Raw genomic sequence first — 20,682 nt, forward strand, 5'->3', positions numbered from 1 at the left:
ATAAAAGATGTTTATATTTGATAAAGTTTACATATTAAGCGAGACCGTTTACGTTTGTGCTGGTCATTCAAATGTTCACGACACAAGATAAATTTTTAGCGTTTGTTCGACATCTTGAATCAGCCAACGAAGAAGAACTTGACCAAGCATTAACACTAATCCAAGAAGAGCCGAAAATTGCGACGATGTTTGCGGATAAGTCACCGAAATTTGTCGAAATATTCAGTCATCTTCAGCAAGGTAATGTCCAAACACGAATCGCCGTAAGGTACTACCGAATTATCAGTGTTCTCTTCGACATCCTAACTCCGAATTATCAAATTTACTTCCGATCGCTCAATTACCTCTCGGACACAATAATCAGAAGACACATGGCGTCGATGTTAATTCTTATGAAAAATAAAAAAGGAAAAGACGCTCTTCACTTATTATACCAAGCGGCTAAAGTCAACACAGCTCATTGTCGTGACTTATTCACTGCCATTGACTTTAGTAATTACATTATCAAAGAACAAGCGAAAACAGATGCGCGTCCACAACTCATCCAATTAATCTCATTATTCCTTCAAACGCCAGAGATATCGCCATCACTTCTTTCCACTAAGTACAGCGTTTCCGGCATCTGGAAGGATCTCATCAAAGATCCAAACGATGTCGCGCGACTATTTTTGGACTCAATGATCGTAGCAACAGCAAAACTTAACTATTCAACAAAGAGGTGGGTCTTCAACGATATGACACTCAAAACGCTCTCGAGTTACCCACTCGACCATCGAAAGTCATCAGTGAGTCCGCACTTTTCGGCTTTCCAACTCCTCAAATCGGTTTTAACGGGCGAAAACTCAATCAACACAGAAGAACCGCAGAGGGTATACTGCAGGAACTATCAAAGCATTGAGCCTCCACCGAAGAACAACTTCATATTGTTTTTCATCAGGGAGTTAAACCCATGGCGTCTTATGAGTCATTGTGAATTAGTCATATCAATATTCGAAGATTCACCCGATTTAATCGGAACATATCTTTCGACATGTGGCAAGAAATTACAACCAGATGTCAACTTGACAACATTATCATCAATTAGATTTTTGGGTAAGATTATTGAACTCGACTGGCCCGCTTTTCTTTCGAATGAAACTAATTTCTTTGATGATGGACATTCACTCGATCTTCTTTTCGAGTCAATTCTTCCATCCATGATCCAGACTTCAGTCATCATCCAATTTCTTAAACATGAATCACTAATTGTTCGTCGTGGAATGCTTCTTCTCCTCAACAAAGCAGTCAACAAATTCCTAAAACTTCCAGAAGCACTTAAGCGATCTTCATTGTATACAAAGTTTGGAGGTCGACTTACCACAACCATTTCACAAAACATCATCAACACGTCAAAGTTCGAGTCACTGTTTCCTTTTGCGTTGAAGTTCTTCATCTCAATGAATCAAGTTTTCCCATTCTTTGTCTCGGACACTTTTTCAAAGGACCCTCCGTTTTTGAATGAGATTCAATCGTTCCCTCCATACATTCAACATTTGATACTTCAATTCATACCACTTTTGTCCAAGCCGATACCGAAGATACCGTTATTATGTTCCATTGTAACCGATGACAGATTTTCGAAGCCTATTCAACGGGAGTCGTTAGAGATCGTTAAGTTAATTATCCGGAACACAGAGATAATGAATGGCTTTGAGTCAGAAATACCTATTTTTGTATCAGAAGCGTTACAGAATAATGCTTCGAATAACCTATTTGAGTTAATTAATTTAACTAAAGGATCATTACTTAAGTATTCACAACATGTCGGGTTTTCACCAATGTACAATGCATTACAACCAGAGAATCCATTATATAATTCGAAGTTAATCATTGACGTAATGAATGGTAATGTACCAAATGATATAATACTTGAGCCATCAGAGATAATGAAGAATATTAAATGGTATTCACTTGAAGCTATTACTATATTATTATGTGCTTCATTACATAATAATTTACAAATTGGTATAAATTGTTTGACAATTGTTACATGTAGTTCACCTGAAAGAACTTTACCTTATGTACTTGAGAATGTATTTATCAAAGATAACTTATTTAAAGGTAATAATTTGTTTGATGAAACTATTGCTAAATTCATCCAATGGAATAATGGATGTAATGATATCATTTCCCGATGTTTTATTGAAGAAAATATTATTAATGAAAATGTCATTGATATTATTACACCATTTATACCTAAGATTTATACGAAACAATTAATACACAAATTATTAAATATAAATCATAGTATTAGAAATGTTATCATTGATAATAATAAGGAATATGACTTAGAAACATTAAATGAATTTTGGAAATGGGCTTTTAAAGGTTTTATACCAATTGATTTAACATTATTAGATGAAGAAATTACGCCGAAAATTGATGACGAACTTTTGTTATTAGATATATTACGAACTATTTGGTTAACTAAAGACATTACATTATTGCCTTATTTGAACATACAATCTGTAACTAATTCGCGATTATTTATTTTCGCAACTGAAATAATACCCGGAAGATTTAATAATAATATCGAAATATCTTCTTCGTTAGCATTATGTTATTATTTAAAACGAAATGTTAATGATCCTTTGCATATGTTTAAAAAGACACATAAAAAATGGTGTTATGAATTCCTTCTTCAACAAATTCGAAATAGTCATCAAGTTTCAGATGAAATAACAAGAGTTTCTAAAGACAAATTAAATGCACTTGTAGATTTCTATATCCGAAATCCTTCAAATAATTTAGAAATTGTTTTCAATCGATTGTTAACTAAATACTTAATAAAACATCCCGAAAAAGTAATAATACCAATACAAATAAAATCCGAATTTTTGACTAATGTCGCACAACAAATTATTGAACCTTCACAACTAATAGAATATACAAATGAACAAATCGAAGGTGTAATTAATATATTGTTTGGAGCTAATATTAATATAACAATTAGATTAATATTATACTTATCAACTTGTGTTACAACTTCTTCTTCATCTTTCTTTAAGTTCTTGGAAACAATTCATTTCCCACCTTCCGGAATTTATTTTGTTACTGGAGATGTCTCGAAAGTTGTCATACAAATATTAGATTCAAAACAAAATGTTAATATTGTCGGATTATGTCGTAACGCTTCTTATCTTGCGCCATTTCATGAGGCTCAACAACACATAGAGATCGATACTCCATTCTTTCGATTCTTGTTACAATTCGCTCATTTCTTATTAACAAATGCTGAAATACCTATCGAAATAATGCTTGAACGTGGTGTTCTATCTGTTCTTTTCCATGCACTTTCTTCGAAAGATGATCATACTCGTGCAATATCTTATCATTCATTGTCACAATTATATGATTATAATCATAAGAAAAAAGGTTGGAAATTCGAAAATCAAATTGCTATTTTGTTAGAATCTGTTCTAAATGCTGTAACTGAACCTAATAAGAGATTCACATCAATTATTACTCATTTCTTATCTGCAGCTACGACAATTATTATGAAGCCAAATCATCCTTTGTTTATGCCAGTGGTGAAATTCATCGCTAGTAACCCATCATTGAAACGGTCTTCTGTTCCAATGTTTAACGAGTTATTTGGTCAGTCAACTTTAGATTATAGAGTTGGTCGAATGTGGATATTAAAATTCTTACGGAATGGTATTAATGAATCTTCAGACGTCTTACTGATGAAGAAAGGTCGAATAATTGAACGACTTTGTAGTTTCTTTTCTTCTTCTTTATCTGATAGTACAACTCGAAGTAACGTTCTCGAAATTTTCATTAACGCATCAAAACAAATCAAAATCGATGGTTTAATTTTTTGGGTTTATTCGATAATTACTGAACAATTTGCTTTAATGCATTATAATCAATTGATCGAATTAGCTTTGTTAACAAAACAAAAAACAGAAATAGAAAAAGAATGTTTAAAAAGATTAATCGATATAGTGATGAAGGAGCACCCCGAATTAATTGAGGAGGAGACGTTAGCGAAACTGAAAAATTTGATCGGTAGTGAGACGTTAAATATAGAATAAAAGTTATACATATTGTTTTATTCTGAGTTTATCCACCAACTTTTAGGACCAAGCCCAGCAGTTTTACTGTCCATTGAGCCAATGATAATCATTAGTGGTGAATTGTTTGTGCCTTGTGTATATTTGACATCACATACACGAAAACGAACAGTTTCCCCTTGATCAAAGCTAAATGGAATTGATTCACCACTTTCTTCATCAATTGATGACCACGTCCATAATTCTTGTGCATTATCAAATTCTGAACCTTCTGGTAGATTTTGATATGGAATAAAAATATCTTCAAAGAATGAAAGACTAATTGAAATACCTTCTTCTGTTGATTTCGAGATAAGGCCTTCCCAAACACTTCCTATTGGTGGATTAAAAACAACATATCGAAAAATAACAGTAACATATGATACTGGTAAGTCTGGAATTGATTTACATTCATAGGCTTTTACTATGTCATATAGTTCTATTAAAAGACCAATGTTTGGTTGAATTCGATCATTATAACGATGTGTAATAATATCACATAAAACTTGTGGATTTACAGTCATTCTTCCATTTTCATCGAATGTCATATGATGATATGGAAGGGGGAGTTCTTCTTTACAAAGAACAACCTCGAACATTATTTTGATTCTTAAACAGCAAAAATAAAAGTTCACAATTTTTTGTGACATTTTAAGTTATTGGCGGTTTGACAGCCGTTTGGTCTTCCTTTTTGTTCATGTCGAAGGTGACAATGCGCATTCGTAAGTACATTGTCAACAAATTGCTTGATCGTAAGCAATTTGTTGTTGATTTAAAGCACCCAGGTAATAGAGCACCAACAAGAGATGAAATCAAAGATTTAGTTGCTAAACAATTAAAGGCTAACAAGGATCTTATCGTTATCTTCTCCCTTGAAACAAAGTTCGGAGGTGGCCGTACAACAGGTTTTGGTCTTATCTATGATAATTTAGATGCTCTCAAAACAATCGAACCAAAGCATCGTCTTATCAAAGCTGGTCTTGCTGAAAAGAGCAAGGTTACACGTCGTATGCGTAAGAACACTCGTAAACAAAAGGTAAAGGTTTGGGGATCTGGTGTTCGTGCACAACGTCATAAGGTTCGCCGTCAACAACGTAAGGAAGCTCTTGAAGGTCAATAAATTACGAGTTTTACATTTACAAATATTCTTTTCTACTTTAATTAATTTCAATGAAAGTTATTTGTAATATTATTAATATCTTAAAACCGAAAATTACTTACGCTATCCTAAACATACAATCTGGGAATATTAAAAAAGAATAAGGCAAATTGGTGATTAAATGAGTTGTTTGTCGAGTCCTGTAATTCAGTGTTTATTTGGCCGAATTATAACGGTTTATAATTGGCCGAAAAAGAAAGTGACAAATTTGCTGTTTTTCACTTAGATCAAAATGTCTGGTGCTGGAAGTGGATATGATTTTAACTCATTTACATTTTCTCCTGATGGTCGTCTTTTTCAAGTAGAATATGCAACAAAAGCAGTTGACAAAGAAACTCTTGCTATTGGTGTTAGGTGTTCTGATGGTGTACTTTTCGCAGTCGAAAAGAATCTTGCATCCCCTTTATTAGCTCAACGAGCTAACCCAAGGATTTTCTGGGTAGATACCAAAATTGCTTGTGCAACTGTTGGATATAGACCAGATTGTTATGCTGCCATTTTACAAGCACGAAAGGAAGCTGCTACATATTTCGACAATTTTGGCTGTCAAATAACAGTACCAGAACTTGTTTCTAGAGTTGCATCAACATTTCATCAATCACATGCTTTTGCATCAATTCGACCTTTCGGTTGCGCATTGTTGTTTGGTTCGTTAGAAGGTCCATCGTTATATGCACTCGAACCAAATGGCCAATACTTTGGATATTATGCTGCATGTTTCGGAAAAGGAAGTAGTCTTGCACGCGCTGAGCTTCAGAGGACTGAATGGGCAGCTGTAACTGTGGAAGAAGCCGTACCAATTGTTGCTGGCATCATCAAAGGACTCCATGAATCGCAAAACAAGAAATGGGAAATAGAAATGATGTGGGTCTGCGAGAAATCAGGTGGAAAACCAGAAAAAGTTCCAGATACAATTTTTGTTCCAGAGCAATAAATAAAAGGGAATTATTTGCAACCATATGTATCGTATCCACTTTTTGAATTCAATTCTATTAAATCCGATCAAAATTGTATTTCAATTTTTTGCTTCCTAAACTTCTTATAAAAAAATTTATTTGATCTGTACAGATAAAGAAATTTTTCGCAATTACTTTCAGAAGCACTTCCTAAAACAGTTGTAAATGTTGAAACTTATTAGAATAATAATTTATAAAACCATATTTTAAATTATGTTTTAAATTTAAATTGCTGTTTCAAAAGAAAACCATTTTTTATTCACAAAGGATTATAATGGTTAGCTTTTTTTCAAGCTATCATTTTGAAGATTTTCATCTAATTAATTTAACCTTTTAAAAAAAAAACAAATAGAATTTCAATTTAGTAGATCAACAACAAAAGGAAATTGATTTGATTCATCAGAAACTCCTGAGTTCAGGAGCTGTAACATTTATAATTAAAGAATTCTAAGTAAGGAGTAAAGTTAATAATATATGCTGTTGATGTTGATACAGTACAATGAATCAAAATATTGTATTAATTATATATTCCTATCCACGCAAAAGAACACTTTGAGCATTTATATTCTTTTATAGTGAAAAAGAGAAATTAGAAAATATTTTACACAATTATACACATAAATTCATTGAATTTCGAGTGAAAAATAATTTTTTTAACACCAAATCTTTTCAGTCTTCAACTGAGCTTTCATTATATTATTTAAAAGTGCTTTTAAAAGCATTTTGTTCTTGTGGTTTGCTTGTACCCCTTAAATATTGATTGAAAGTCTCGATAGTTAAATTGAAAAAATTTAAGAAAACAATAGGCCTTTTATTTTATAACCGTGTGAATTTTAACTTTTGTATTGGCCGATGTGTATTTGGTAGTGCTTCAAATTATTTCATCTTGAAAAATGAAAATCCTTCAATTCCTACTCATTTTGCAGGTCTCAAAGCAACTTAGAACTCATTTGACGCTAAAATGCCCATTTTTCAAACATATAAAAAATTTACATATACCAAAAAGCAGGAACAAAGAAGAACTTTCTCATGCTCACAACGTGGATGTTCCAATCTTTGAAACCATTACAAAAAAAAAAAATGATTTTTTGCAATATTTCTACAGAGTTTGCCAAATGTCATTTAGATGCAAAACTCATCTTAAACATTATATGTGCGATGCCAATTAGTCATGTTTTAGTTCCCCAGCAAAAACTTTTAAAATCAGATTTTACAATTTCTCATAAACAATCAAATGAAATCATTACATTTGATCAAGCTATCCTTCCTCTACAAACACTGGATCAATATTATGATTATATATCTTTTATTACATTGGAAATTTTTCTTCTTTGGTGCACAACGGCAACAATTTTGAATATTCAATTGTTTACTTCACATTAATACAATTTTTTCAATACTGTTGATAGCGGTTTATATTAAATTTCTTCAGAAAAATTCAATTCATCACAAAAAAGTTTTTCAAAAAGATGATGAATTGAAAATGTTTTTGTTTTTGTTCTTTTTTTCATGAACTCTTATCAAATAAAATTCATTGAGAGAAATTCAACGCTTTTAATTGAAAATCCGAATGATTTTAATGATATGAAAATGTATACAAATATAACCGAAAATATTATCATTGGTGAAAACATTACTATAATTCCAAGTCGCACATTTATTGAATGGACATTTGTTGTTTGTGTCAATTTTAGTAATTCAGTAGAAAGCATTTAATTATCAGCATTTTCAAATTGTTATAATTTGACAATTTTGACACTTGGCACAGGATTATCAGTGATTGCAAGTGGTGCATTTTCGCAATGTTATAATTTTCAATGTATTTATTATTACGGTATTACACAACCAGAGTTTGGAGAAAGTGCATTTCATTTAGTTGATGCAACAGTTCTTACATATTCAACATATGAAAATGCAAAATTTGTTCCATTTACAGTGAATGATTATGAAGGAGGAGTTTGCATACCATTGTTTACACATTCATTTTCAAGTTCAAGTACATTCACTAAGACAAACACGTTCAGTAAATCGAATACATATACGCAATCAAGTGCATTCACTAGGTCGGATACATTTATGAAATCATTTCAAAGTTATTTATCTTTATCATTTTCTTATATAATAACCATATCAGTATCTATTACCCATTCATTAACGATTTATGAAACGCAAATAAAATCATTTTCATTATTTTTAAGTAATTCAATGTTTTCATATATCGAAACTAAATTTATTTATTATGATTACACAATTGTTATTTATACGACATATTATAATTATTATTCAAATTTCTATACATATATTAATAAATGATTTCCAAAGTAACGATAATAATATAACAACAATTATTATCATTGTTTGTGTTGTTATTATAATTATAATTATTATAACAATTCTTGTCGTATTATTGATTCGAATTCGAAACAAAAAATCAGAAAATATTAAAAACGAAAGTTCGGAAGAAAATGAAAACAAAAAAGAAGCCACAAATACATTTGCAACAGGAATTTCTATGTCAACAATTGAAGAAGATCCTTTCGCTGATGATTTCAAAGAAGATAAATTTATTGTGCAAATGTAATTTTGTTGAAATATTAAATAAGCAATAAAAGAAATATATTCGATATTAAAACCATTTTCTTTTTTTAGATTAAACATTGAATTTCTTTTAGATATGTATATCATTAATTTTAATAACAAGAAATGAATTTTTATAGAACATTGAAAGAATAACAAATATACGCAATGATAGACCAAATTTTATAAATATAGTTTAATTTGTATAAATATTAAAATGAAAAAGCATGAACTGAAAAAAATCATAACTGGTTTAACCTCATATGTCAATGATATCAATTTTCTTCAAATTCGTTATAACTTGTGATAGTCCAACTTTTAACCTCGAAAAAATTCCTCGAAAATTCCCATTTCTAAAACGCCAACATAATTAAGACATGGCTTGATAACATATATCTTAAATATGCACACACCTATTATCATGCACTTCTTCAAACGAAATTAAATAATAAAAACTATATTAACATTTATATAAATTGTCACATACACTCATTTTTATAATTTGCTTTGATTCATAGTTACAATGGTAACTAGGAAAAAATACGTCCGTCATTATAATGGGAAAACATTTCAAATGTTTCAAATTTGTTCCAAAAGCCATGAAGTCGATTTTCTTTGCCATTTTCGAAAAAGGTTTGAGCGACCACTATCTGAAAAACGAAGACACAAACGGAGTTTTTTCAATGGTTTTACACTTTTTTGTCATTTGTCAAGCGAAATATCTTTCAAAAATGCCATTTATGGCAAAAATTTCATAAATGCCACCTATGGCAAAAATTTCATAAATGCCACCTGTGGCAAAAATTTCATAAATGCCACCTATGGCAAAAATTTCATAAATGCCACCTATGGCAAAAATTTCTAATCTATCCATCCATTCAAACAATATGTCACAATTTTTTTATGGTTCTTTCATTTTTTCTTTTATTTTCTTTTTCTTTATGTGAGCCCCTGAACTATATACCATCTCAATTTAAAGACCTTGCAAGAATGGCCAGGAAAAACAAAGTAATGCAAATTCTTTCCTCTCGAACTTATGAAGATGCTATTACACCTGAGAGACCATATATTTCTGATACTTTTAATGGTTCTGTACGTCATCCTGTATTTGGTGTCACTGTAAAAGAACTTAAAGGTTCTGCAATGAGTGATGATGAAAAACATGTTGCATTAATTACAGACAGATCAACATCTATTGGCCAAAGAATACTTACAGAAAATGCAACATTTGTATCAGATACTAAAAATGGATTCTTTTCTCTTTCACAAAGAGTAGCAGATGATGGCGAAGTAACTATTTTTTCTGTATCAAAAATAGAATTTATGGCTGTTTTTGATCTATTTGAAATGAGGTTACCGTCTTCTAGCAATGAAAATATTAAATGCGAAAGTTATGGGAAACCATTTGGCAGAAGATGTTATAAAACAGAATCATTTAATTGGGATAACAATGCAGATATGCCGTCAGAAATAGAAATACCTGTTAAAGAAATACAAAATAAGATAAAATTATTTGGTGGTATCTCTGCAAATGCAGAAGCATCATTTCTTCTAAGGAAAACTGGAGCATTTAATGCTCAGCTTGAACTTGATGCATCACTTGCTGTTTCACTAGGTGTTGGATTTTATGTGGAAAAAATAGACTATCATTCTACTGATCCGATTGATATTGGCGATAAATTGAACCAAAAAATAGGAGAAATTACAATTACAATTTTTGAAGTTCCAATAAATGTTAATGTTTTACTAGTTGGAGGAGTTCAACTTGAAAATCTTGGGATTAATGTTCCTAATGATATCACATATATCAAAAAATATAAACTTATGCTGAAAAAAGGATGCACTTTATCCTTGAATGGTTTTAATTCACCAGATATGACAAAAGAATTTACAGATGATTTTGTGGATCAAAACAATAATATATTAGATGAAAAGCCAGATGTAAACATGAAGATTGAAGGGAATTTTAGCTTTTCTATTGGCATTAGAGTGGAAGTTAACTTTGATAAAGTTGTTAAAAGTAATATATATATTGAGGGAGGTGCCAAAGCAGGAGTCGAATTTAAATATGGTATAAATACTACAAAATGTCCATCACCAGCTTTTTATGGTACAGTTAGACCTAGTGTCAGTTCTTATATTAAAGGTGGTGGATCTCTTTCAGTATTTGGAATTACAGTATTAAATGGTGAATTGAATCATCTCTCAACTATTTGGGAAAAGCAAATAGGAGATGAAGATGGCAGTTGTTTATTTGATTCATTATCATCTAATGAATTGGAAGATGATTTAATATCTAAGAATGAAAGGAAAAGATATGTGGTTAAAGTATCAAATCCAGTGTTTAAGAAAGATGAAAATCAAGATTATCAAATTCAAATTATTGCTAAAAATAAAGGCACACAAAAATCACAAATAAAATATTATAAATTTAGTAAGAATCTTAAAGGATATTATACAGACTGTTATTTTTATATGAATGAGACCAATACATATGACGAATTTACAATAAAATCGTTTGATTTAAATAAGGAAGTTGTTATAACAAACGTAGATATTATGAATACTTATAAATATAGTGATGATAATATCGAATTTGACCTTATTTTAAATGAAACAACGCCTATATCTAAGATTGGTACAGAGTTTCCAATTTCTAATATAAATGGATATTATAATTATAAAACAGATGGTCTACAAGGAAAATATAAAACAATGGCTTTAATCATTCATTCTAATGTAACAGGATATACTTCTTCATATAATAATTATTATATGATGGATGAATATTATGATGATGAACAAGATAATGTATACAATATTAAGACATGGATGAAAGTAACAGTAACAGAAGTAACAACTGAAGATGAAAAAAAATGTAATTCTAAGTATCGTTTAACACAAATATATAAAGATCAAATATATCGTATGGTTGAAACAAGTGGTTGTATATCAGGAACAAACAAAATTAGTTTTATTGATGTAGCATATGAAGTTCCAATAATAAATCCTGGAAATGGAGATGAAGTTTCTCTTAAACTTAATTTTGAAGTTGATGGTGCTACAAAAGAAATAGGTATAACAAATTCAGATCTTCAAAAATCAACATTAACAAAACAAATTGATGAAACATATAGTATATCATTCAAAATAGAATCATTCCAAAATATTGAATATTTAACTGAATTAAGTGATTCATATAAAAATACCCTTAAAGAGTATGAAAAATTGTCTGGAATCTTTTGTAAATTATATGAGCCATTACAAAGTACATATTCCTATCAAAGAAGCCCATATAATGGAAATGAAATTACGTTACAAATTTCATTTGATATCAATGAAGTATATGGCGTATTAAGATTTTTATTTAATGGTGATGGTTATGACTTTACACATTTATATATATTAGTTAAGTTACCAGGCATTCAACCATTAATAAAAGAAGATAAAGTACTACAAGATAACATCTATTTAATTAAACTTCAATTGGGAATTTCTTTATATAAGACAAAGATTGATGACCCAAATGATAAGCAATATGATATTGTCATTCCATTTAGAAAAAGATCTAAGCCAAAAGCAAAAGAAACAACAGAAATTATTTTTTATTCAATTTTCCAAAGTCCTGTTAATAATGAGAATAAACCTGATTGTTCAGAATTCCCATTATTTAAAGTTCCACAAATGAAGCAAGTTTATTTCGGTTGCATTAAATCTTATGCAAACAAAGCTGAATTTGAAAATAATAAAATGCAATATTTCACAACTGCTGACGTTTCTTTTTACCAGAATGTAATGCCAAAAGATTCTAAAGATGATTCACATAGTAATTTAATTAGAATGAATCCAACAACAGATTCATCAAGCACAAATTTAAATGTAATTTTGAAACAAGAATATATTGACTTAAATAAAGAAATGACACAATTAACAATTGATAATTCCACAATTGAAAACATCAACAGTTATTTTGATGCACAGAAATCATTTAAGATCAAATGTGAAAGATGTGACTCAATATATATTGATGACATATCAGAGGATACAAGAATTCAAAAATCAAATGATGAGTTCATAATCTATACCAAAAGTTATACAAAAGGATTTACAGTTTTACCATACTGTAATGAAAATACATCAATTAATTGCATTTTTGCATTAAATGTTGAAAATTTTGGAACATTTTTGTTAAGATATGATAAATCTGTAGATGACAAAAAAGCTGATATTGGAGTTAATGAATACTTTAATTGGAATAATGAAGAAGTTAAATCAAATAGATTATCAATCGGATGTAAATATCAAATAATAGACGGTAGAAAAGGAACCATTTATGGCATAAAGAATTGGGAAGGTCCTGTGATAGCAGCTATAACAAATATTGATACAAATCATATTAGCATACAGTTCACAACAGCATCTGAAAATGGAAATACGACAATTACACTGAAAAGTGGGGAAAATATTATACCATTTTCTCATTATGTGTATTCAAGTGCAAATGATGAAGAATTAAAAACATATTTGGAGGAAATTGGAATTACATTATCAAAAACTAAAGAAGAAATTTCAAAATCTAATGATTTCATTATTGATGAAGAAGGAAAAATCATTGTAAAGGATACTTACTATAAAGGTGAAAATGCAAAGAAAAACATTGAGGATAAAAAACAAATTCACCTGTTGGATCTTAAGCAGGACTATTACACAATGACTTATAATGGAGCAATGAAAATTGGCGGCATTCCTATTTTGGGATGGATTCTCATAGGAATTAGTATTTTTATGGTGATTTAATAAAAGTCATTCCATTTAAATTATGATTTATGAAATAATGCATCAAAGAAATCCATTGAAATTAATACCTCCCACAGTATCCAAATCCAAATATACAAAAAGAAATTGAATAATTCGAAACTATTGCTGTTAGATATGGTGTAATGCTTGAGAGCCTGCATGTTATGGTAATACTACATGAAATTTTTTAGATAAAGATAATCAAAATAATGGATTATTAAATCTACTTATGTTGGAGTAATGAATAATCAACTACATTAAATAATGTCTTTTAGATAATAATAATAATAGTGATATAAACATATTATAAATAATTTCATATTTGAGATAATAATAGTAAATAATCACATTTTATATTATTCAAACTATTTAAATATGATCTTTAAATACAAAATTAAGGTAATTGTTTTGAATCATCCAAAATTTAAAATTTTAGATTTTACTTTTGACATAAACTTTACAAAAATCATTAATAAATTTTTTTAAAAAAATAAGAAGAAGAATAAAAAAGAAAAAAAAAAAGTTTCATTTTTTTCTTGGTTTTGTTTATTACTTCCGACCATAATAATTTAAGTTTTCTTGATTACGAATTTGACATGCAGCGAGATAATCACCTTGTGTAGCTTTTCCTTCTTTCATAAGATTGTAAACCCTATGTTCATTATTAACTGCTTTTTCATATCGAACTGATGGTGTATCAAATGAAGAAAACCCGGGTGATAAACTAACTCCAGAAGGATTGAGGTTACAATGTAACATTTGATATATAGGATTTGTTAATAATGGAAGTGGAAAAGACATTATAATAATGAAGTGAATTGATGGAAAATTTTGGGGAATATCATGATAACTTTTTTAATATGCGTTTTTGAAATTTTTAATGTAAAATTTTGAATAATTTTTTCCTTATTTTTAATGCCATTAAAATGACAAAAATTGATTTTTATAATTTATTAAACTTAATTATTAATAAATTTAATAATAAAAATTATGAAAAAAGAAGAAAGAAAGTTTAAAAATTTAAAAATTTAGTGATATAAACATATTATAAATAATTTCATATTTGAGATAATAATAGTAAATAATCAAATTTTACATTATTCAAACTATTTAAATATGATCTTTAAATGTATTTAATATATTATTTTTTATAAAAAAAAATTAAAATTACAAACAATATTTAACAATGTTTTGTTCTATTTGTTGCGTGGCACTTTCTTCTTTAATGATGCATTTGTATAATTGGTCCATGCTTGTATATCCTTTTTACCATTATTCTTTACATTACTTTTATTTTGTATTGTTTTTCCTTTTGTTTCTGTTTCATTTCTATTTTTCATTCCCGATATTTCTTGTGAAACGTGACCAATTTTCCTTATTACAGCATTTAATGCAGAAGAATGATTTTCTAATTCTTCTTTTGTTGGATCTTTTTCTTGAAATTCCAATGAAGTTAAAATGAACAAAGCAGATTCATTAAGTACCGAAATTAAATTCATTTCTTTCTTATTTCGTTCAATACTTTGAGCTTCGGCGGTTTTAACGTCTTCCTTCAATTGCTTTAACGTATTTTTTAATTCAAAATTTTCTTTTTTCGAATTTTCTAAAACATTTTTTAACTCAGAGATTCTTTTATTTGTTTTTTCTTTAATTTCTTTTATCTTTTGTTCATATAATTCATTTGACGCTTCATATTTCTTTTTCATTTCTTTAAGCTTGTTTTGTAAATCAACTGATTGATTTGTAAGATTTTTTTCGCTTTCTTGTAAAATGTGTTTTTGCTTTTCGAGCTCTTGTATTTGTTGACGAAGTTGATCATTTCGTTTGATAATTTCTGAAATTTGTGAATTTTCAGTTTTGAATTGTTCGCGTTTAAGTTCAATGTCTTTAAGTACTTTGTTTGTGGCCTGCTGAAGATTTAGCTCCTCGAACTTTGTGGAATACTCGTCAACTTCATTGGGAAAATTCTCAAGAACTTGTTCATAATATTCACGTTGGGCAATGAGTTTATTATGAATCAAATTTAACTCATTTGTTCGATCTTTTCTTTCTTTGGAAATTTGATTGTTTGTGTTAGAAATGGCTTGTTCAAGTTGTTGCCTTTTGTCTTTAAAGTCTCGAAGATCTTGGAGTTGTTGTAATGATGATTGAATTTTATTTTGTAGACTTGTTTCTTTTTCTCGTGCTTGGTGTTGAAGAGATTCAACCAGTTGATTATGTTTTTCATTTTGCATTTCAATTTCATTTTCTATGCGTCGAAGCTGATTTGATAACCGTTCTTTTTCTGCATGAATATTGTTGAGTGACATCGTCAAAAATTTTATCCGTGCTTGTTGTATGTTGTTTCCATTATCTATAGATAATTTTGCTGAATCAAGACGCATTTTAAATTGTGTCATTAATTCTTTCGTAGCTAATTCCACATCTGCAGATGTAGAATTTTCATTTGTATTCGGTTCATCTTGTGCTTTGTTTTCATCAATTTTTTGCATTTTTTTCAACGATAAGAAAACGTTATTTCACAAACGTACTCAATGTAATTGAATACTTTTCAAAATAACCGTTTTGTTCGACCTTTGTTTCCTATGGCTACTAAGCAAAACAAGCTCAACGAAATTCGTGTTTCAAAGCTTTGCATCAACATCAACCCAGGTTCTGTTGGTGATCAAGTTACACGTGCTTCCCGCGTTATTGAACAATTAACAAAGCAAAAGGCTATGCTTGCCCGTTCACACCGTACAATTCCAAAGTTCGGTGTTCGTCGTAATGATAAGATCGCCGCTTATGTTACCGTCCGTGGACAAAATGCACTCAAGATCTTAAATGATGCTCTTCAAGTTCACGATTTTGAAATCAGCTCACACTGCTTCTCAAGCACAGGTAACTTCGGATTCGGTATCAAGGAACATATCGATCTTGGTCTTAAATACGACCGTGATATTGGTATTCATGGTATGGATCTTTATGTTGTTCTTGAACGCCCAGGAGCACGTGTTGCCAAGAGAAAGCACTGCCGCTCAAGGATTGGCCCAAAGCAAAGAGTTACAAAAGAAGAAGCTAAAGAATGGTATATCCAAAAATTCCAAGGAACACTCCTCAAGTAAAACTAATAAATTGAATTTACTAATTGTTATTTTTTATTTTTTCAATTTTAAAAAATTCATATTAAAAACAATTTGTTCTTAACATTTTCCATGTCATTTTAATTTCACATCTGTACACAATAATTTTCAAGCACACTCCACCTTGAGAGTGTTACTTTATAATTAAAATGACAAATTTTAATTATTAATGCATTAATATTTATTCATAATTTTTACCTTATAAAGTTCTTTTGTATATTAATTCTGTTGGCGAATTCATCCCTTCAGATGTTTTTAACATTCAAAAGATGACCTGATATTAATTTAATTTTTCTTCAAGTTCAAATTTGAACTTTAAAACAATTTTCTGATTGAGAAACTCTCCACACAAGGAATGAGCACGAGATTTTGATTTGAAAAAAAAAAAAAAATTAATTTAACAAATTAAGATTTCTCATATAAAACCAGAATTAAGACAAAAAAATCTGTTAAAAGAAAATTATGTGCAATGAAGTTTGTTTAACGGTATGACATTTGTCTGCGGACACGGGCACCTTGACCACCGAACTTCTTTGGCTCCATACGACGTGGATCAGCAACAAGGAGTGTACGATCGTAGTCAAGGAGGACCTTCTTGATTTCATCTTTAGCTTGTTCGTCTACATACTTTTGGTAATATGCAACAACGGCCTTAGCGATAGCTTGACGAATGGCATAAATTTGGGCAACGCTACCACCACCATGGCAACGGAGGCGGATATCGAGGTTCTTGTATTTGTCTTCACCGATAAGGAGAAGTGGTTCCATGAGCTTGGCCTTAAGGGTTTCAGTTCCAACAAGACCAAGTGGAACACCATTTAATTTGATGAGGCCTGAGCCTTCCTTGCAATAGGCGACTGCTGTAGCTGTCTTCTTGCGTCCAAAGACTTGAACACTCTTCATAGAAAAGGAATGACCAAAAGGCACTTTTCAAAACCGTTTATTTGAAATTGAATGTTTTTTTGGTCGTAAACAAGAAAAATGGAAGAAACAGAAGAAAATGTTTCTTGGACCGATTTTCAAATGATACCAGAATTCTTATATCATAATCTTATAGATGGAGGGTTTGATTTTCCTTTTTTAGTTCAATCTGCTGTTATTTCAACATTTTTTTCGACTACATCAGATCTTGCAATTGGTTATCCTACAGGTAGTGGAAAAACATTGTCATATCTCATTCCAATTATTTCTTGTTTACATAGTCGAATTGTTCCACGTCTTCGTGCTCTAATTGTTGTCCCAAATCGAGAGTTAGCAAGACAAGTATTTTTTGTTGCTTCTTCTCTCATTAAAAATTCCAATCTTTCTCTAACCATTTTAAATACAAACAGTTATGCAGGACCAAAATCTACACCAACGAATACGGATATAGTAATTACTACAGCACATGGGCTTTCTACATATCTCATTGAAGTTGATCCAACCATTTTATCAACTGTTGAGTTCATTGTTCTAGATGAAGGTGATGTTATTCTTGAACAACCACTTGAAAATTGGCTTGAACATGTTACCAAATCGCTTTATAGTGGTCAATATCCAGCATATTTTGAGTCTCCAATAGTCTGTTGTCCACCCAAACAACGGAAGATTCGAAAGATTTTATGTTCAGCCACGTTATCACGTAATTCCAAACAGTCCGAAGATTTTGGCATGGTTTCTCCAATTTTCCTTGTTTCTTCTGATAAATCGCGCTATGTTGTTCCGCAAGGCATCACCGAAGAGTTTATAGTAATTCCACGCGGTCGTAAAACCGCCGCTTTGATGGCAATTTGTGAGAAACTTAAATATGTTTTATGTTTTGTCTCCACCACAAAGCGCTGTATTTCATTAGCGTCAGCTATGAAGAAATTAAAGCCAGATCTGTCGATTGTTGAATTTGCAGCAGCAGCAACAAATCAACAGAAAAAAAGAGCACTTGAAAATATCGAAGAAGGACAAACGAGACTTATTATAGCAACAGATTCATTAGCAAGAGGAATCGATTTGCCGTTTTTGGATGCAGTTGTTAATTATGACGTCCCAAGTTCATCAAGAACTTATGTCCACAGAATGGGAAGAACTGCACGAGGAGGAGCGCAAGGAAAATGTATAACTTTTGTTGTGGAAAAGGAATTGGAATTTTTTAAAGGAGTAATAGAGAAAATCGACGGATCAGCGCCAAGAGAAGCGACGTGCAACTTCGATAGGTTCATAAGTAAGGAATACTTCGATATAACAAAAAGAATAGAAAAACATAAGTCAAAAGTTATCGGAAAGACTAAAGAGGTCAAAGCCGATACGGAAGATGATGAAACAGAAACAGAAGAAAATCAATAAATATTTATAGAGTTTGAAAAATGTTTTCATTTTATTTTTTATTAATCATAAAAATGTTACATTAATTGAATTTCTTTGGATAAATTAAATGTTTAAAATATTTATTTATGAATAATGCTAATGTAAATAATGCAGGCAAATATGCACTTTATAAAGGCGCCATGAAAAAATGTTTACTTTGAAAGATTGTCATTCAGAGAAGAAGTTTTACAGCATGTTGATTAATGTTAAATAATATCATTGTAGTTCACTCATAATGGTTTTTTGTGGAATCTATCGTTTAAGGGATTTTCATTTTGATGCACTTGTGAAAACTAAAATCTTCTGCATCTTTGGCAATAAAAGATTAGACCAAAAGTTTCATGCTTTATTCATTAGATGTCCAATTCAGAAATTCATCAAAGGTATGTGTATGACATAGATGATTATATTAATGAAAATTTTGAAACACTTTCAAAGAATGATTGTACACTACATATGCAATATATTAAAGAAGGAATTATTCATAATGCTCTTTCAAAATAATATGAAATGCTGAAATAGAAATTTTTTGGATCAGTTTAATGTTTTAAATATTTTGATTAGAATAGTGTAAATATACAAAAAACAGGTAAATATGCAGTTACAGGTGGAAATGAAGAAATCATTCATCATTTGAAGAATTCTATTCATATGAAACAGTAAATGAATTTTATCTAAATAATATCCTCACGAAAATAAAATATACCAAATTAGAACCTTAGAAAGTTTTTTGAGCATCTTGCATTTTATCTAACATATATATATATATTTAAATTTGATTGAAGAAGGAATGGAAATCATTAATAGTATTATTAATGTATTAGCTCAATATGTTAATATATATCTTATTTAGCATTTTAAAAAGGGAAACAATTCCTAAAAATTTTTTAACAACATCTAAAAATTTGAAGTTTCTAATCAAAATAACATATGGAAAATATTCAAATTATTTTTGACATCATCTTCAAATGTATTATACATAAATCGTTAAATTACCTTCTGTTCTAACAAACATATGAAAGCTCCTTCTTTTTATTCAAATAAAACTATACATATTTCTAACAACACATAAATATTCAATTACATATATTTATATATAACCAGAAATATAAAACACTAAATGAGTGATAAGCTTATTTCACTTTCACTTTCGGCAGGAGCGTTCGGCTTTTTTTGGTTATTTTTCTTTGCGAAAATTCGTTTTAAGCAAGAACACATTTTTTCCTTTTTGGTCAACTTATGGTTTCTAATTATTTCTTCGAAGTTAATATCATTAAAACCATTTTCCAACACATTTTCCATCACATCGAATGGCACAGACGGCCACACATTTTGGAAAGTGTCCTCCAACAAGTCGCATAATTTCTTCTTTTCGAAGTTAAACTTTGGGTTTTTAGTTTCTTTTCGAATATATTTTTGGATTTTTGCGATTATTGCATTTGTAATATCGACTTCGTTATCTTCTTTTTCATACTTATCTTTTGCCCATTTCAATATTGTTTCGAAAATCGATAAAATTCGTTTCTTCACTGTATAAATATTCGTGAACCAATCATGAATGAATGAATAACCAATTCCGATGACACCACTCGCTGCTATTGCTGAAGCTAAAGCAACAATAATCTCAACGGCATCATTAA

At 30.0% G+C, this 20,682-nt stretch overlaps 8 protein-coding genes across 8 annotated transcripts; 6 read left to right on the forward strand and 2 right to left on the reverse strand.

Annotated features, from left to right (window-relative positions):
• Positions 1 to 71: 71 nt before the first annotated feature.
• Positions 72 to 4,076, forward strand: GO595_009886 (nucleolar pre-ribosomal-associated protein 1-like; the record flags this gene model as incomplete). The annotated part of the gene is made up of 2 exons (XM_067923620.1): positions 72 to 2,060; positions 3,198 to 4,076. 2 exons carry the CDS (start codon positions 72 to 74, stop codon positions 4,074 to 4,076), a joined length of 2,868 nt encoding a protein of 955 aa, XP_067769835.1.
• Positions 4,077 to 4,093: 17 nt separating this feature from the next.
• On the reverse strand, positions 4,094 to 4,693 carry GO595_009887 (DNA-directed rna polymerase III 25 kD polypeptide; the record flags this gene model as incomplete). Its single annotated transcript, XM_067923623.1, has 1 exon — positions 4,094 to 4,693. The coding sequence occupies one exon, from the start codon at positions 4,691 to 4,693 to the stop codon at positions 4,094 to 4,096; it is 600 nt and encodes a 199-aa protein (XP_067769836.1).
• A 98-nt stretch (positions 4,694 to 4,791) lies between these two features.
• GO595_009888 (ribosomal protein S24e) lies at positions 4,792 to 5,214 on the forward strand (the record flags this gene model as incomplete). Its single annotated transcript, XM_067923624.1, has 1 exon — positions 4,792 to 5,214. One exon carries the CDS (start codon positions 4,792 to 4,794, stop codon positions 5,212 to 5,214), a length of 423 nt encoding a protein of 140 aa, XP_067769837.1.
• A 271-nt stretch (positions 5,215 to 5,485) lies between these two features.
• GO595_009889 (proteasome subunit alpha type-3) lies at positions 5,486 to 6,187 on the forward strand (the record flags this gene model as incomplete). Its single annotated transcript, XM_067923625.1, has 1 exon — positions 5,486 to 6,187. One exon carries the CDS (start codon positions 5,486 to 5,488, stop codon positions 6,185 to 6,187), a length of 702 nt encoding a protein of 233 aa, XP_067769838.1.
• Positions 6,188 to 9,797: 3,610 nt separating this feature from the next.
• On the forward strand, positions 9,798 to 13,583 carry GO595_009890 (uncharacterized protein; the record flags this gene model as incomplete). The annotated part of the gene is made up of 1 exon (XM_067923626.1): positions 9,798 to 13,583. One exon carries the CDS (start codon positions 9,798 to 9,800, stop codon positions 13,581 to 13,583), a length of 3,786 nt encoding a protein of 1,261 aa, XP_067769839.1.
• Positions 13,584 to 16,168: 2,585 nt separating this feature from the next.
• GO595_009891 (60S ribosomal protein L11) lies at positions 16,169 to 16,687 on the forward strand (the record flags this gene model as incomplete). The annotated part of the gene is made up of 1 exon (XM_067923627.1): positions 16,169 to 16,687. One exon carries the CDS (start codon positions 16,169 to 16,171, stop codon positions 16,685 to 16,687), a length of 519 nt encoding a protein of 172 aa, XP_067769840.1.
• A 498-nt stretch (positions 16,688 to 17,185) lies between these two features.
• On the reverse strand, positions 17,186 to 17,608 carry GO595_009892 (40S ribosomal protein S16; the record flags this gene model as incomplete). Its single annotated transcript, XM_067923628.1, has 1 exon — positions 17,186 to 17,608. One exon carries the CDS (start codon positions 17,606 to 17,608, stop codon positions 17,186 to 17,188), a length of 423 nt encoding a protein of 140 aa, XP_067769841.1.
• A 120-nt stretch (positions 17,609 to 17,728) lies between these two features.
• On the forward strand, positions 17,729 to 19,021 carry GO595_009893 (ATP-dependent RNA helicase DDX51; the record flags this gene model as incomplete). Its single annotated transcript, XM_067923629.1, has 1 exon — positions 17,729 to 19,021. One exon carries the CDS (start codon positions 17,729 to 17,731, stop codon positions 19,019 to 19,021), a length of 1,293 nt encoding a protein of 430 aa, XP_067769842.1.
• Between the last annotated feature and the right edge of the window lie 1,661 nt (positions 19,022 to 20,682).

This window comes from Histomonas meleagridis (genome assembly GCF_020186115.1).
Source record: "Histomonas meleagridis strain 2922-C6/04-10x chromosome Unknown scaffold_143, whole genome shotgun sequence".
Taxonomy (NCBI): domain Eukaryota; phylum Parabasalia; order Tritrichomonadida; family Dientamoebidae; genus Histomonas; species Histomonas meleagridis.